Consider the following 17,327-nt stretch of genomic DNA (forward strand, 5'->3'; position numbering starts at 1 on the left):
GAGTGTTTTTGGCATTGAGCCCGAAAATGTTGCCAACCCCTGATCTAGACCAATGGAGAATATAGAAAAGGGAAAAATCTTGCCTTTAGAAGGGAGGAGTTATGAGATCTTTTTACTATATATATATAACATCTAAACCTTTATTTGAAATTCCTCTTTTCAGGGGTTTGTAAACTATCTTGGAAGATGTGGGCTTTGTTTGTGTAATATCAGAGCAGATCCTCACCACGCTAATTCCCCTAATCCCAGTAGGAATCTTTTCTATCATACTGCTTTCCAAGGTATTGACTGACGATCAAGAAATAAAGACCAATGAATGACTAAACAAGTAATCTGATACATAACGTATATATAATGATTGAATTAAGTCATTTGATGGAAATGTTTAGCTAATGCACAAGCTAAACAGGACAGAAAAAAATACAGAAAAAGAGTGACCGCTTGAAGGAGGCAGTCAAACACTGCTAAATATAGATTTTACAGAACTCTTGGTTTCTAAGTTCATAGGATTCATTTCCATTGTTTCTCAGTGGTTCTTTTTCATCTGCCATGTCACTGTCTTTCATTTGTCCAAAATAGGCAGGAGAGGCTTTGCATTCATAGTGCCTGTCAAGAGACTTTAAGTGGATCAACATATGGAGAGCATAAGCCAGGACCAGAAGCAGAATTAATGACATAACCAACCCCATAAGAATTGCTGGTGAGAAAAAGGATGCACAATCCTTGGCATAAGCAAAATGTCCTTCTTCAATATTAAAGCCTTGAATCTGTAGAAAGAATAAAAGGGCTTATATTAAAAATCTTTGCTGTTTTACTTACAGACCACTTCATAAATTTTGCTTCTTCTACTAGTATGGATATTAAGCCAAAGTTTTCATATAGAAAACCTGTATTTTGCAGGGCTGGCTGGATTTAATTCACAGAATTTATTTTGGCCTCTGTTCTATTCTAGTCTTGTCCACAAAATCTCCTGTGGTAACTTGACAGTCGAATCACATTTAACTGTATGCTTGGTAATACGGTTTTACAAAGCATTCCCAGATTTGGTAAGAGTAAAAAAATTCTCTCCAGAAATTCTTACTAATGTGGACACAGCTATTAAGGAAACAAGGAAACACTTCCTGTTGCCCGCCTTAAATACTTAATTTTACAGTGCTAGCTTCAGATCCAATATAAATGGATACAATTCATTTGAAATATGTGAGTTCTACTCATTCACATGTGGTCTGAGTTTTGCCCCTACAGTGAAAATTCCACCCATTGGTATAAATGAGGGAGAGTTACTTCAACTCTAACATAGAGTAAATCAACTATACTGTTGTGTATGGGGAAGACAGATGGGACTATCTCAGACTGCTCTTTTTAAGACCATCTTCCTGTGAGTTAGAAAATGAAGGAGCTATATTTCTTCTCTCTCTCTTCTCAGCTATTCATTACCCTCCCAGTATCCCCTATTTCCCTCCAGTGCCCATTTGCTGCTCAGTCTTGGCTGAAAGGGCTGTTCCTTCATGAGGCTTCACTTCTGTCTCTTTTTCTATTGAGGAGATGCAACTGCAGGATCAATAACCATTATAAAAATTCTCCTGGATAACATCTAAAACTGACCAAGAATTCTGCACTCTGGAGTACCTGAATTCTTGTTAGCTGGAAGCGCAGAACACAGATCTGTGCAAGGGCTGAAGCATCTACTGGTGCCAGTTTTGAGTTCCTGAGATACTGGCCCCAGCCATATCTCAGGAACTCAAAGTGTCTCAAGAACTGTTGAACCATAGCCAGCCAGAGAAGTAGAGCAAAATGGGGCACCCCTGTGAGTTGCACTGATAGATGACCGCCCCCTCCAAAAAAAAATACATAAAAAACCATTCTGCATCTCCTCTCTTCATCTCCTCTTTAACAAGCAGTTAAGTTTGATCATTTAGATCTTTTCTGTTCAAAGGTTACTCCATGATCCCAGGAGATCCTCTAAGCTGCTTGAAGCCGGTCATTAACTCTTCCTGGCATCACTGAACAGAGTTGCCTAGTCAATGAAGTTCTATTAAATTACTCATAAAATTCTGTGTTAACATTGTCTTATTACCTGGAAATCGATAAAAGTGACTTCCCAAAGCCTGGATACATCATTTGCAGAGCTGGGCATCAGGAGTGCATCATACCTCTGCAAGCTACTCACATGTTCACAATGATAGGAATAACTTGCTGGAGCATATATTTGGGTTGCATTAAACGTTGCTTGTATAGAATGATTGTAAAGAATCTGTACTCTATGTAAACTAAACCAGTTCTGAACAGACAGCTTGTAATAACTGCTTGTCAATAAGAATCTGAAAATAATATTGTAGAAAAAGAGAGAATTAAAAAGACTTTGAAAAGTGAGAACATGCCTTGTTGAATCCCACCTATAACAGAGCCTTATAGGACTTGCTCAAGTTAATAGAACCATGCCTATTTATACCAGGTGAGTATCTGGCTCTTTCCGTCGCTGTATGGGAAAAGTAAGTCTGAAAGATAATACTAGACTCCTGATTTCTGCAGCTGATGGTGATTGGTTCTCTCACAGGAATGGTTCCAGGCACAGTAAGGTGGTCACAAAGGTACTGCACATTTCTGATTGTCTCTTTATGAGTAGCATTAGAGAAATACCATCCAATCAACTTGCCTCCACCTGTTACAAATTACAGGCTTCCTAGGCAGTTGACTGGTAGGAGGGAAATTGTTTCAAAAAGCTGGTTGGAAATTACACTGCTTGGAAAAATGTATGTAATAGAAATGTGTTCTAGTGGTATTGTGATATTTTCCAATTTATTCACGTCTTGGATGTGAGAATTTTTCAGGTGGCAGCTTAAGGATACATCAAGATTCATGCAGCAATGTAGATCTTGCCTTCTTTAGGACTCAGTCCTACAAGGATCTGAGAGACTCTTAACACCTCACACAATCTCCTCTGAGAGCCCGCAGAAGTCAATAAAATGAATTCCATTGACCTGGAAGGACATCTGTTCTTTGGACTGTAAATTTACAAAGTGTTTTACTTGTTAAGTTTTCTATATTCATAAGACTCTTAAAAGATAAAATACCAGTGATTTACATGTGTAGTATAATCTTATTTTGTATTATACATTGGTAGGTAATATTTACTTCTCCACACATTTTGCTACATATTATTTTATAGTTTCCCAGAATGTGCCAGATGCTTCATAGAGGATACAAAGAAATATTCCACACCCTAAGGAATATATGGCCTAAATTTTAGATAAGGCACAGTAAGTGAGAAAGGCAAGCAGTCAGGAGAAAATGTGGTGTGCAAGGATGAAGTTTACAGTCTCCTATCATATGGATACTCAGCTCATGCCTGGGCACATCTTGCTTAAACACAGGTCACACACACCTGTTATTTGGCAGACAGCATCTACTTCCCGGATTGACAAGGAAGCCTCAGTCTTATGTCCGAGAGTACACTACCATCAATTTAAGGAAAAAAGGAAACATTCTACTTTAAAAAATGGTCTGATCTTTTCCAAAAATGAAATATACAAGTAAAGGAAAAAATTCAGATGACATATGTGGACCCTAATGAACCGTCTTTGATATGTTTTCCTATATAATTAACAAGTCTGATTCATAATTCTTGCTTATGCAGAATATTTTCCAAAATAATTAAAAACCATGCATTCAAGATACCAGCATTTGCTAATCTAATACATTTTTAAATCTTATCTTGTACACCTACCTAATAACAAGATCTTTCAGATTGTCAACATCACCAAACTTGAGTGAAAGCCTGAGACAAAGAGAAAACCAATGTCAAATTAGAAATAGGGCTAATCTATACATCAAATGATCAAAACATTATTAGAGAGCAGAATATTTCAATTCAGATCCCCTTAGAGTCAATGTTAAAGAGTGAAATCGCAATTCCATTCAAGTCAGGGATAGTTTTGCGGTTGATTTGAATGAAGCTTGGACTTCAAAAAGGAAATACTTCACATGCTTAAAAGTTCTACATAGTGCATGTCCCATCTACATAAACAGCTGGAGGTTACCACAGGGAGGGACACACCTATGTAACTTTAGGCCTTAAATCTGAGAGAAATTAAAAGCACAACTAGACAATTTCATATTGGCTAAAAACCTGAGAGTTTTGCTCTTCAAAATCCCACTTACAATTTGCTTGTCTGAAATTAGATCCACTAAGCAAGAATCCTGGTTTCAAACCTTCATTTGCTTAAGTTACAACTATACATATCAAATGGAGGACAGAGGCAAACTTCACATTAAATATGATGTCTGAGCCAGGACTCAGAGCATATAAACACAGGAATAACTATGTATGTATGTAATACAGTAATTTAAGCCAGACACCTGTGGGCCCTGGTCTTTGGTTCTGGGTTCAAATGAACTATGCTGGTTAGGCAGTGTGAAGCAACCTAAAGGTTTATCTAAAAACAAAGGATAGGTTTCTATTAATATAATGAGTGGGGAGTGGTAAAAGTCCTACCAAGGGTTAGAAGGGAAGGTGTGGAGCACATAGCAGTCTGCCTGATTTGCATGTGTTTATTAAACTACTAGCTGTCTAATGGCAGAAGATTATTTTTAAATGCATTTTTATTAAAACTAACATTAGTTTCTCCTCATTTCAATTTACCTTTCAAAATACAGATCGACTATTCAAATTCTGACTAAGCATGAGACAAGCTTTTAGTTCAGATATAGTGTCTCAGTTGCATAGATGGCTTTTGCTATAGTAACCTGGCACTTATTGAAACCTGAACAATTTCCGCTGTGTTGCTGCAGTGGATGGAACACTGAGAAAGCAAGAGTTGTTTCCAGTTCTCCCACTGATTTGTTTGAGGACTTCACTGTACCCTGTGTGCCTCAGTTTCCCAACTAAAATGGGAATGATGAAGTGATAATTGAGTTACATAAATTATGGATTATTATTGCTGTTGCTGTATAGTATCACATCCCCAATACTGCTTTGCCCCCTTTCTGTTATTAGTTGGTGATTCCTCTGTCCTGTTAAGTAGCATCTTACTTATATGAGCACATGGCAACCCTGCTCCCCACTAGGGTCTTTGAAAAGCACAGATATTGGGTATTGCATGTGTGGGAGATGAGATTCCTCATTGTTTGCTCTCAGTGGGGAGGGGGAAGGCAAGGGCAGGCCTGGCTGGTAGGAAGCATGTCCAAACAGAAGGAGCAAGGCTTGGGGTATTCCTATCCTCTGCTCATGTTTCCCCCTCCCTCCTGTCCACCTTGTGGAGTGTGCATCCCCTAAGTGTCCCCTAGGGTGGCAGAGCTGGCTACAGGGTGGAGTGAGTGCTCCAGGGGGAAGACACAAAGAGCCTGCTTGCCAACATGGCCTGGGAGGCAGCAATGCTCTGGGGATAGAGGACAGATGCTGAAGCCCAAGCCACTGCAGAAAGATCAGGGCACTGCTGAGGTCTGCATGGGTGTCCCAGCCCCCTGCTCTGTAGGGTGGGGGCACCCCCAAAGCAGGAAGCAGGCTCCCCACAGAGTACCCCAAGCCTGGGCATCTCCCTCAGGGCTCTGCCCAGAGCTAGGCTCAGGCACTGGCTCCCCTTGCAGCAAGCAGCTGCAGCCAGCACCCCAGAAAGACATGGCTCTGCACATGTCACAGCAGCTTCAGGGCAACTGGGGGTGCAGATGAGTCAGAGACTTTGTGTACTGGAAGCACACAGAGCCAGCTTACAGGATTCCTGGGCTCCTTTCACACCAGCCTCCTCAGGGTCTCCCTGCAGTATGTATCCTCCGGGGAAGTGGGGAGGAGGAGCAGACCCCTCAATGGAGAGAGAGAGAGAGAGAGAGAGAGAGAGTGTGTGTGTGTGTGTGTGTGTGATAATATTACTTAATTATGTAATAAATATGCCAGTAATTTTTTTTTGTTTGTTTGTGAATTTTGCATATCATCAATAAGAAAAAAATTCTTAGACTGAAAGCTTTGCAGCCATATGTCAAAAAACACCTGGGGAAAGTGGAGAGTAAGTAGAGCTATAACTGCCTCAACATGTATTGGCCAGTAGAGTTAAACAGAAGAAAAAAAATAGTTCTTCCCTCAGTGTAAAAGAGGAGTGCTTAAAATGGTTGGGGTCTTGGAGCTTCAAACCTCCTAGGGTTGTGCCCTAAGCAACTGACTGCCAGCATCCCTGCAAATCCGTGACTTCACTGCAAGCAGGATGCCATCTTACGTTGCACTGTCTTCACTGCAGTTAGAATCCCCAACGTCTACTGTCGCATGAACGCCAAACGTCTTCTCAGTCAGGTCCAGCTGAGTGTGGTTTTTAAATTTAATCATTATCCTTTTGGCCCAGAAAAGAATGCAGGGAATTCCATTAACTGTGACATTTACAGGGCTGTGGTGACTGTGAGTGAAAGTCCCCCAAGATTCTCTTTCTGATTGTCCTCTTCTGCTCAAGTTGTAGTTGACAATCTAAACCATATAGAGATAATCATGAAAAAAATGTTATTACAATACTGTTTCACCACATAATGCAATATATAATGTTAGTACAGGGAAAGCACCCAGTACATCCAGATTCCAGCTGCACTGAGCTCATGCTCAGTGCTCATGAACTGGAGAGGCAAAGATGTCTCGGGGCAATCTTTCCAGCTTCTGCAATCCTAGGTATGGCAGGGGACCATCCAGGCCTCCAGGTCAACCAAGCATAGCCAGACAGCTAATGTACCTAATAACAGCTAGAAATGCCTCTTACAGCCTGTTCACCTGATCCAGGATCACTGAGACACACTGTCTTCCCACCATAGTCCCTTCCATCTCCAGCTCCACACAGAACATCCCCTTCACAAAACAGTTAAGCAAGATTTGCAATAGCAGCCATACACAGACAGGAGATTTCCCTTCAACAGGAGCATCTTTAGCTGCACTGTTAGGAGACAGTTCTTAGTTCTTTCCAGTCTTCTCAAGCACCGTGAAGGAGACTTAGCTTAGCCCAAGGATTTGGACCTACAGGCTGAAAGGCTATGCAACAATTAGTCAGTTCACCTGGCAAAGTGAATGATAACATGGGTGTAAAACTGCAAGCAGAATTTGGCCCAATATTGTTTTTAAATAATGAAAGTTGGTTAGATGGTTAAACACAACAGCAAGGTCAGATTTGTGTGTTTAAAATGTGTTGGATTTTTTCTCCATGTTTTTGGATGTGCTTTTATAGGAAATAGAAATATACTGGCCTAATTCCACAGTCAAACAAAGCATGCAGGGGCAGACATGCAGGGGTGTATGCTTGCAGCAGCACAAATTACCTCAAAGCATGTCCCTGCATGTGCACTTTGTTGCAGGACAAATTGTCCCACAGCAGGCAAACTGCCCTTGCCCAGTTTCTCCCAGCTCTTCAGCCAGAGAGAACTGGAGCCTGGGGCCAGCACCTGTGCTGGCCCCAGCAGTCTTACATGGTGGCATGCTAGATTAGCAGAGGCAACAGAGGCCTGGCTGGCAGCCAGAGCATTGCTCTGGACAGCCCTGCCTCTGTGTGCTGGTGCACACTTGTTTTGCATGCTTTGCATTGCTCTTGTGTTCAGGGGTTTTTCTGCTACCGGGAAATCCCAGTAGCACGTTTTGCCACCGCACTGCAAATTTGCAGCACAGCACACATTTTAACATTGACCACGTGCAGGTTGTGGCACCACAAACCATGTACCCCTGCTTGTCTGGATGCGGCCAATGAGATCTTTTAGTTTGCAAGCCTGATATCTCCTGAACAAGACAATGTAACTGCAGTGTCTATGTAGTTTCACATATGTAAAGGAGAACAGAGCTTAACCCAGGAGATCACAAACAAAAGTACTGAATCACAGTCATAAACACCATTTTATAAGACCATTGCCTAGCCATAGTTATGCTACAAAATTGTCTTAGCTTAAAGAGATTTTTATTTTGCTTTTGTACTTGGCATATCAACTCTCCTATCTAAGTCCTAAAAGCCCATATGATACTTGATCTTTATATAGCATACAAAGACTGCCTTAGGATTTAAGACGAGTAGATTTTTTGTGGCATTCAGAAAGAATTGTCAGAGAGCTTCCAACCACAAGCAGCAATAAATGTAACAATAAGATTACAAGGATTATACGTAAAGAAAAAGAAAAATTTGTCTTCTCTGTTACCATGCAAATCATTTACAACCAACTGTTAGGAACCTTAGCAGTGGTGACAAAGTGGATTAAATCACTTAAGGATTAAATCACAACTTCTGCCTGTTTATGAAAATGCAAACCTTTCCGTATCTTTGGGGTCAGTTCAACAGTCAGGGCACTGACAGATGTGCAGCTCCCCACTGTAACTCATGATGCTTCACAGGAAGCACCATGAGTTATAGTGACCCCCGACCCAACAGACGTTCTCTGTTGGGTCCAGAGGGGTGGGGGATCAACTTGCACTTTGGTGCCAGCTGCATGTCTGCAGCCTCTCTCTCCTAGTGCCCCCAGCTCTGGTGCTGTCTTCAGGATGGGAGGGAGAGAAGGAAGTAAAAGGAGCTCCGTCTGCGGTTTGCCCAGCCTGTAGGCAAGAGTGGGGAGCAGGGGCAGGTAACCAATCTACCTGTCCTTTCCGCTCCAGCGCAAGCTGGGCAAACCCCAGGCCAAGCTTCCTCCCCTCCCTGTACCCTCTCCCATCCTGAAATCAGCTCTGGGGGCAGGACTGGGCTGAGCTGCATGAGTCCTACTCCCAGGAAGACACTGAAAGAAGATAATGAAGGTACTGTGCTTTGGAGCATCTTCATTTGAACCCTCATGTAATGGGGGTTCATTTGTCATTTGATTGGGCACTTTTTAAGCGCTCTACAGCTGTGCACTTCTATCAGGGCATGGCTGTAGTGCACTGTCAGGGGACTGATCATGTGCCAAAACGTGACTTCTGTCGGTGCCCTCACACTTCCCACTGAATTTAACAGACTAGTTAGGTCTTCTGTACAAGTCATATGAACAAAACTTGGATCCTGTGTTCAGGCAAAATCAGCATGGTAGCCAGATGGTGCTACATCTGAGAAAGGATGACAAGATTTGGTTCTATGGATCTGAAGCTGCAAGGTGCTCTGCACATCTAGAAAGGTACTCAAAGCCCTCAACTCTCACTGACCTCCATGTAAGCTGAAGTCACTCAGCACTCCTAGGAACTGGCCAGGGCCTACCAGAATCAAGTCATCAGGAGGAATACTGGCTGCCAGTGTGGACAATCAGCCTTACTATAAGAATTCAGATAACTTTGATGGTTGTTCCATGAAAAAAATAATCACCAAAAAAAAAATCTATATATGTCCAAAAAGACCGTGCAATCCAATATCTTGACACCTCCATACCTGAGTAATTGCTACTTGATTTATGTTAAGTTTTGGCTTCACACCACCATCGAACTGTTGCTCTGGAGAAAAAGAGAAAGTCATGAGAATAAATGGAAAAATGTTCGAAGAAATGTATGACCCTGCATGTTCCATTACAAGGAAAAGGGCACAAAAGGCAACACACATTTAAGAGAGTTCCCTTGTTTTGTGAAATCTATTTCCATTTAGTTCAGAGAGCAGGCATACACTGAACAAACATTTGTTTTCAACAAATCACTTTTCCAATATATTTTACCTCTGGTGCATGTTGAGTTTTTGTGATTCAGAGATTAATCCCTTATTTGGTGCAAGGAACTTCAGGATTTACTACTACAGATGTATTAATTCATCCTATATCTATTCATAAGAGGCTTCTCACAGTGGACCACATTTTCAAAGCAGCATGTACTGTATGACCATACAAAAGACTGCATGCACAATCCATATTTTAATGTCTTTGTTTAATCAATGTGCATTTGTACTGTGGGTGAGTGAGCAATTACTGGATTAGTTTGCACAAATCCAAGCCTTCGTAGGGACAACAAAACCTTGTGAATACTCCCCTTGCACTATTCGTTGAAGATTTAGTCCTACATGTTTTCAGTGGATACAAAACACTCTAACAGTTAATTTTATTTCATGTATATCAAATTCCATCCCGTGCCCTTATATAATGCATAATTTTTTCTTTTAATAAGGAAAATCCTTTAAAATGGTACTCTTTAAAGAGGGTTTCACTATAAAAGATTCACATCCACACATCCATCTCTAGCAGAAGTTTCACTGATGTCAATAGAAACTGTATGTGGAAATCAAGACTAAAACGATGGTGCCAACAGAGATAACATTAATGCATTCCAGTGCACTGAAAAGTCTTACCATTTCTTTGGGGAAGCTCTTCATCAGAAAATGCACGTGCACTAGAACAGAGAAAAAAATATTTATTTGAAACAACTTCAGTGTGGAGGGTTCTTCTTTGTAACAACCCATTCAACTGCTATTCACTTGTAGTTAAAAACATCTCTCTGATCTTTGGTTGGATTATGCCATAGTGACATGTCAAACAGCCCTAAAGGCACTGTATCCAGGCATATGACAATCAACACAATATTAGAGGATTTAGTGAGGTACAGCAGGTTCCCATGCTATGCCCTGACCCTTCTGGCAGAAATCAGTGTTAAAAGAAAAGTCAGGACCTCCCCGCCATCTTTTCCATCCAAAAGTTGTTGTTTTAGCCCTGAGGAAATGCTGGCAACTACCTTAATTTAAAGAAACCTTCATCCTGTTCTAGATCACTAAAGGAGTCCAATACAGTTTCAGCCCAGAAGCGGAGGAGCACAAGGAGGGCACTATGCATTCCCTAGTCACAGCTGAAGATCAGGGTCAGCATGTTTAGGAAAAACTCTAAAATACCTATCCCTAGTGCAGGAAATCAGCCCTTCCCTACTATACAGCTACAATAAGGCATAGCTATGCTGCCTCCTCCATCCTTAGGTTTTAAGGGGCTTGGTACCCAAGTTCTCAGACCATAAATGTCTTTGGTGGCATTGAAAAAAAACATGTATTTCATGGATGTCAGCAAGATGTTGCATCTCCTTCACTTTGTCTTCTCACTATGTGTTCTTCATACCATGGGTCCTCCTTTGGATCTTTCCCTTGACTTGTTGGTGATTCAATTTATTTTGCTTGGTGTTGATGTCATTCTGCCAAGCACAAAAGGTCTTATGCTTGTGGTCCATCAACGCTTGGATCTCCTGGTCATTCTCATCAAACCAGTCTTGAAGTTTCCTGGTAGAGAATCCAAGCGTCTCTTCACAAGCACTGATGATGGTGGACTTGAAGGCACCCCAAGCATTGCCAATATTCTCTCATTGTTGTTGACTGGATTTTGCCAGCTTTTCATTGAGGTACTGGTGGAAGAGGTCTCACTTGACTGGGTCATTGAGTCCTTCAATGTTGATCTTCCATTGGCATTGCATCTGTTGCAGCCATTGCTTGGGAGCCAGTTTGAATGACAAAACTGAGAGCATGGTTAGTAATCGGTCCAGCAGTTGTCAGCTCCTAGCATAGCTCAGGTGATGGAAAACTAAGGTCCTCCATCAACAAGTTCTTAATGAGCAGTCCCCAGCTCCAGTAATTCAGATACATTGTGAGACTCTGGAAAACACTATTTTCCAATGGCTACCTCAGAAGCCATTTCTCCCAGAAGGCTGACATCAATGAAGAAATCTAACATCACCTCAACTGTGCAATTGCAGCCTTCAGACACCTGAGAAAATGAGTGTTCGAAGATTGCAACATCAGATCTGAACGCAAGCTCATAGTTTATCAAGCAGTTGTGATCCCCACGTTACTGTATGGAGCTGAGACATGGACAACATACGGGTGACAGAAGTCGCCGGAGAAGTACTATCAACACTACCTGCAGAAGATCCTTCTAATCCAATGAAAAGACAAATGCACCAACATTAGCATCCTCTCACAAGCAAACACCACAAGCATTGAGGCAATGATCATCTAACATCAATTTCACTGGGCTGGCCATGTCATCTGGTTGTCAGACTCCAGATTCCTAAAACAAGTTTTATTCTTCCAGCTCAGTTGAGACATCCACTCAAGAGGAGAGCAGAGAAACTGCGTCAACGATGTCCTCAAGGCCAACTTGAAAAAAATGTAATATTAACATCAACTCGTGGGAAACTATCACCCAGGACTACCCCAGAAGAGTCTGTTGCAAGGATGTCAGTACTTTGAAACCTTATGATGACAACAGGAGACAGAAAAGGGGGAGGAGCAGAAACAGCATGTCATGGGTATAACCAAGAATCCAGAGCCATCCACCCCACAAGGAAACATGTGCCTGAATTGCAGCAGAGCCTGTTGATCCTGGATCCACCTTGACAAACATCTTTACACCCACAGTAAGACAATCATGGAAGACAATCACCCACGACTGCAAGGGATTTCCTAAGACAGATGTGGCACCTCAGGATGCCATGAGATCCTTTTAAGGTGCCATAGGATACTGGAAAATACTAGTACTGTTAGGTTTACAAACATCTACACCAAGTTATCTTGGTAGATTTCAAGATATGAATCCATAGTGTCAAAAACATTCTAAGCTTGTGGTCTTTCTAAGGTCTTTGCAACAAGAGAGCCACTCGATTGTTCTTCTGTAGTCAAAAAACAAGTGAAAGCTAAGCTGGTATTTTCTGAGGGTGCTTTGAGTCAAAAAAGGTTGAGAATCAATGTTCTAATATAAGGAGGATCCATGGCAGTAGTTGGTCTACAGCACCCGTTAGCTTCCAGTGAAAATTTATGATATCCTTGAGCCCTGGCTGCCAGAACAGTCTCCTGGAGCCAAAGACAACCAGGTATTAGTTAGAAGAATATATTATTCATTCTAACGTGAACCACTTCCAGGTTTGGAGAAGCATAAAGGACTCTTACAGTAGCACTGCCTTGTCTTGCTCCTGTGCCAACTACAGTTCAAGCAGACCAGAGCATCACTCAGTCATTCAGGAAACAAATTCTTATTCCAATGTATTTCTGACTCCAATGAATCAGTGTAAGTTTTGCCACTAACTCTGGCAAACCTATTCATCCTCAATGCCTTTTGATTCTGGAGGGCGGGAGGCCCTCTCTTTATATGTCTCTGTCTAATGAGCATGTCTGTTTTCAGGTATGCTCCATGCTGCCAGGAATAGACCCATTGTGTTCCCTGCCAAGCTCCCTAAACCCAGAAGGCAAAATTGATCAAACTGGAATGGACTCTTGGGGCACCTATCATATGCTCAACACCTTCAATGACATGTTCTAATTAACAGAGTCTGCTGGCACATACTAACTAGCACTGTCCAGCAGCCTCGGCAGCACGTGTATTCAGCATCCCCGTGCTTCAAAATAGCAGTGGGGGTGCTTTAATTAAAGTTTGTTGAACAAGCTTTAGCTAAAGCGCCCCCACTGCCATTCTGAAGCATGGGATGCTGAATACCCAAGAACGCACAAGATGGTGTGGGTACTTTAATTAAAGCGGCTCCTGAGAGCACCCTCTCTACCCTGCCACCCCAGAGCGCGTGTAAAGATGCCCTTGTATTCCAGCCTGTCACTTTGGTCCTGACTGCAAGGACTAATGGAGCAGCTTTGAAACAAACCACTGCACAATGTGCTCTTTGCCTCAGCTGCTGGGGCAACACTACCTCAGCTATCCTCCAGAGGAACTGGAAAAAACAAAGCAGTACAAAAGCCAGCTACGCTTCCACCACTCTAAGACTGTGACTGTAACTAGAGTTGATAGCGCCTTAACAGGTCCTAAATTCTGAAACAGCTCAATGTAGATAAGGGATGGCCAACCTAACAGCTCGTGTGGGGGGCACGTGGCAGGGAGCAGAAAGCAGAACAGCAGATGGGGTAGAAGGGGACTGGAGTGGCACTTGAGGAAGGTACAGGGCTAATTTGGGTCACTCCTGCCACAAAAGACTGACCCTCACAGGTGTAATTACCTGCTTTCCTACTTAAATCCACCTGATCGCTTTAATGAGACACAGTTAACCAACATCTACTCTCAGGCACACCAGTGCAACCTTACACACTTTCAAATGTCAGCAGGATTTGGCACCTTATTCTTCACTTCCTGTTCTAAACTGTAGGTTAATGTTTCAATGTCTTGTAAACAATGCACACTGCACATCAGAGGTGACTGTACTTCAGCAGTGGATAAAATTATTCCTGTTCCTATAGAGAATTAACAAAAGTTTGGTCAGATCCCTTGACAGTAATGCACTATGCACAGTTCTACCCAACTCGTTACTTTTGCATGTTGCTCCACAGGGAAGAAATAGAAACAGCCGATCTGACCTACTTTCCAGAACACAGAGAGTACAAGGACTGTTACTGTAGCACACTCCTGAAGCGCTGAACAAGGACTGGCATGTTTTTTGCATGTATAAAATGGCTGATCAAAATCTGGCCTTACACCAAAAGCAGTATAACAAAGCATGCTTCAACTTTTCTAAATAACTGCAATGGGCCATACCCTCACCTCTTTCCTTTCTTTTTAGTCAGTCATTGCTCAGACAAACCTCCTACTACAGTTGTTTAAGCAACAGGAAGGCAAGCTTCGGGATTTGACCTAATTATTTTTCTTTACTAGCATCTACTGCAAGACACTGTTATCTTGTGGCAGGCCAAAGTCACTGTGATTACTGATTACTAATATTTACTTCAAATAATAATTACTTATAATACGATAACTTTACCGAATATAACATTAAAAGTTCACAACATACTACTGTGTAACAGAGGCCTTATGAAGAGAAGCTGAGAGCCATGGGACTCTTCAGCCTGGAAAAGCACAGGCTCAGGGGGGACCTGGTGACTGCCTATAAGTTCATAATGGGCGTGCATCAGGATCTGGGGGAATACCTGTTCACCAGAGCACCCCAAGGGATAACAAGGACTAACAGTCAAGACCGTTTTAGGCTGTACATAAGGAAAAATGTCTTTACTGTCTGAGCCCCCAAGGCCTGGAATAGACTCCCTCCAGAAGTGGTGCAGGCACCTACTCTGGACTCATTCAAGAAACGTTTGGATACTTATCTTGCTGGGATCCTTTGACCCTAGCTGACTTTCCTGGGCAGGGGGCTGGACTTGATGATCTTTAGGTCCCTTTCAGCCGTAATGTCTATGAAATTTCAATTTGGAAGTTTATACAGTCTTCAATGACTTGAGACTCTCAGACTTAAATCTCGGGTGAGAAGAATACTTCAGGCCTTTATACACACCACAAAATTGGCCTTAAAAGTGGCTTAAATGCCCTTTTGCACCACTTTAACGTCATTGCTGTTTATACTGTTGGCAGTGTATTGCGCTTTAATGGTGCTGCTGTTTATACTGTCAGTGGTGTATTGCGCTTTAAGTGACTTGGGGGCATAGCAAAATAAAACACGTCCAAGGTGTTTCAGCTTGCTACCTAACAAAGAGCAACAGCCACAGAGGGAAGCACCAGGCCCTGTGCAACTCAGGGGCCATGTAGGCAGCTTGTGCAGGCAGGCTCCACTGAAGAAAAAAAAAGCAAAAAAAAAGCAGTGAGCCTGATCTTTTTTTCTTTTTTTTCTCCCCAGAGCCTGCCTGAGCTGCACAGGGGCCCAATGCTTCCCTTCACGGCTGCAGGCGGGGGGGGCTGGTGCTTCCCTCTGTGGCTGCAGTACCCCTCCCCTGACCACCCAGGCCAGGTGCCTGCGGGTGGGAGCTGCCTGGAGGTGCAACCACTGCTGTATAGGGAAGCACCAGCCCCTCCACAGCTCAGGGACTGCTCAGCCCACTGGCAGCTCACCCTACACTCCCCTCCCCGCAACACTGCCGGATAGGCAAGTAAGAATCGGGCCTGACCCTTGTGTACACACCACAGGGGTTTACTTTGGTTTAGTTCTCCCTAAATTGAAGCCCTGTTTTTAAAAACCCACTGCTTCAATTTAGGGAGAATTAAACCTCCCTGGTGTGTACAAGCAGCCTTCAGTACCAACTTGCAAAATTCAATTCACTCAGTTACCTAGCTGAGGTTTTTATGGTCACGTAAAATTTCAACATCTCCCTAAATTGAATTGTTCCATCCCAAACAGTTTTAAATGATGGCCAGGGTTGGTAGATATTTATTTCTCTGAGGAAGACTAACATATATAAAAGCCTTCCATTTAAGAGGACAGGCTGGATAAGGACAAATCAGATAAAGACCATGCTTATGTTATGACCCCCATCTAAAAGGGACTATCAGCCAGACTCCTCGCAGCTGATGATTTCAGGTTGAAAGCTTATGACAAGTACAATTTGACTTCCTCAAGCTTCCTGAAAAACACGGGAAATAGTAACTACATTCCTCACGTAGAAATGGCATGATTCTTATCTCTGCAGGAAAACACCCAAAAATAAATGAACATGCAGAGCCAATGAAATATTCAGACCCTCATGAGTAACTCTGGCGAGCAGCTCAGGCAGGCTCTGTAAGACAAAACCCATCAGCACCATGACAGTCTCCTGGCAAACGCAGAAGGCAGGGGGCAGACATAGCAGTAAAGGCACTTGAGTTTTAGTACACATCATGACATATTTTATGCCACGTACTAACAGAGCATGGCTACACATGTGCATTTAATGCTCATTAGCCTAATTTAAGACACATTAAGGGCACATGTATACACATATGCACCCTTAATGCACCTTAAAAATGGCAATTTTAGGCTATTCGCACCTAAATTTGATACCTAAAGCAGGTATCAAATTTATGTGCAAATAGCTAAGTCGCATTAGCAAATGTGTAGACATGCTAATGCACATTAACATGGCATGTAGACACCTCCACAGAGGATCAACAGCCTCAGAGTGCACAGTTTCTTCTTTATTTACTGCTTAGTTGTCCCATCTTAGCTTCCAGTACAGTATAGTCACATACAGGCATTACATTTCTAGTGGGAGAAATACCATTTTCCCAATAGAAATTACAAGTGCTTCGGTTTCTCTCAGGGAAACATTCCCCCTCCAGAAGAATAATGTTCCAGGTGATGCCCTGGAGGATATTCCTTGCAAGAATGAATGATGTGTGCTTCCCCTCCACTCCCAGTCTAATCTGAGAAAGGAAGAGAGCAATGGGGCAATGCTCCCTGCTTCTTGCCTTCCCAGTCTCAAGTTTGGGGAAGATGCAGGGGCTTTCTCCTGCTGTTCTGCACCTCTTGCCCAAACTCAGGGACTGCCAGGTGAGCGCAGGGGACAGTGATAACAGGGTTGGGAACTCGGCTAGAAGAGAGCCTCCCGAAACCCAGTTCCACTCCTGCCAGCTTCCCCTTGCTGCCCATGCTACCCAGCTGGGAAGCAGGGGTAGTGATTGCAAAAGCCAGCAGGGCCAGAATCCAAGGCAGGCATGCTCTTCTGACCCTGGTTCCTGATCCCATGGCATTAAATGCCAAGGTGATTTAAAAGGGA

At 42.7% G+C, this 17,327-nt stretch overlaps 1 protein-coding gene across 1 annotated transcript in view; it reads right to left on the reverse strand.

Moving 5' to 3' along the window:
• Positions 1 to 332: 332 nt before the first annotated feature.
• ATP6AP1L (ATPase H+ transporting accessory protein 1 like) overlaps positions 333 to 17,327 on the reverse strand; it is a 38,233-nt gene continuing 21,238 nt past the window's right edge. The window contains exons 3-8 of the mRNA XM_019518186.1: positions 10,233 to 10,273; positions 9,333 to 9,394; positions 6,207 to 6,448; positions 3,728 to 3,778; positions 2,078 to 2,321; positions 333 to 767 (exon numbers count right to left, since the gene is read on the reverse strand). Of these exons, the coding sequence (XP_019373731.1) occupies positions 465 to 767; positions 2,078 to 2,321; positions 3,728 to 3,778; positions 6,207 to 6,448; positions 9,333 to 9,394; positions 10,233 to 10,273 (943 nt within the window). The 3' untranslated portion in view covers positions 333 to 464. The remainder of the gene's footprint in view (positions 768 to 2,077; positions 2,322 to 3,727; positions 3,779 to 6,206; positions 6,449 to 9,332; positions 9,395 to 10,232; positions 10,274 to 17,327) is intronic.

Source organism: Gavialis gangeticus, unplaced genomic scaffold, assembly GCF_001723915.1.
Source record: "Gavialis gangeticus isolate Ggan-Ray unplaced genomic scaffold, GavGan_comp1, whole genome shotgun sequence".
In the NCBI taxonomy this organism is placed as follows: Eukaryota; Metazoa; Chordata; order Crocodylia; family Gavialidae; genus Gavialis; species Gavialis gangeticus.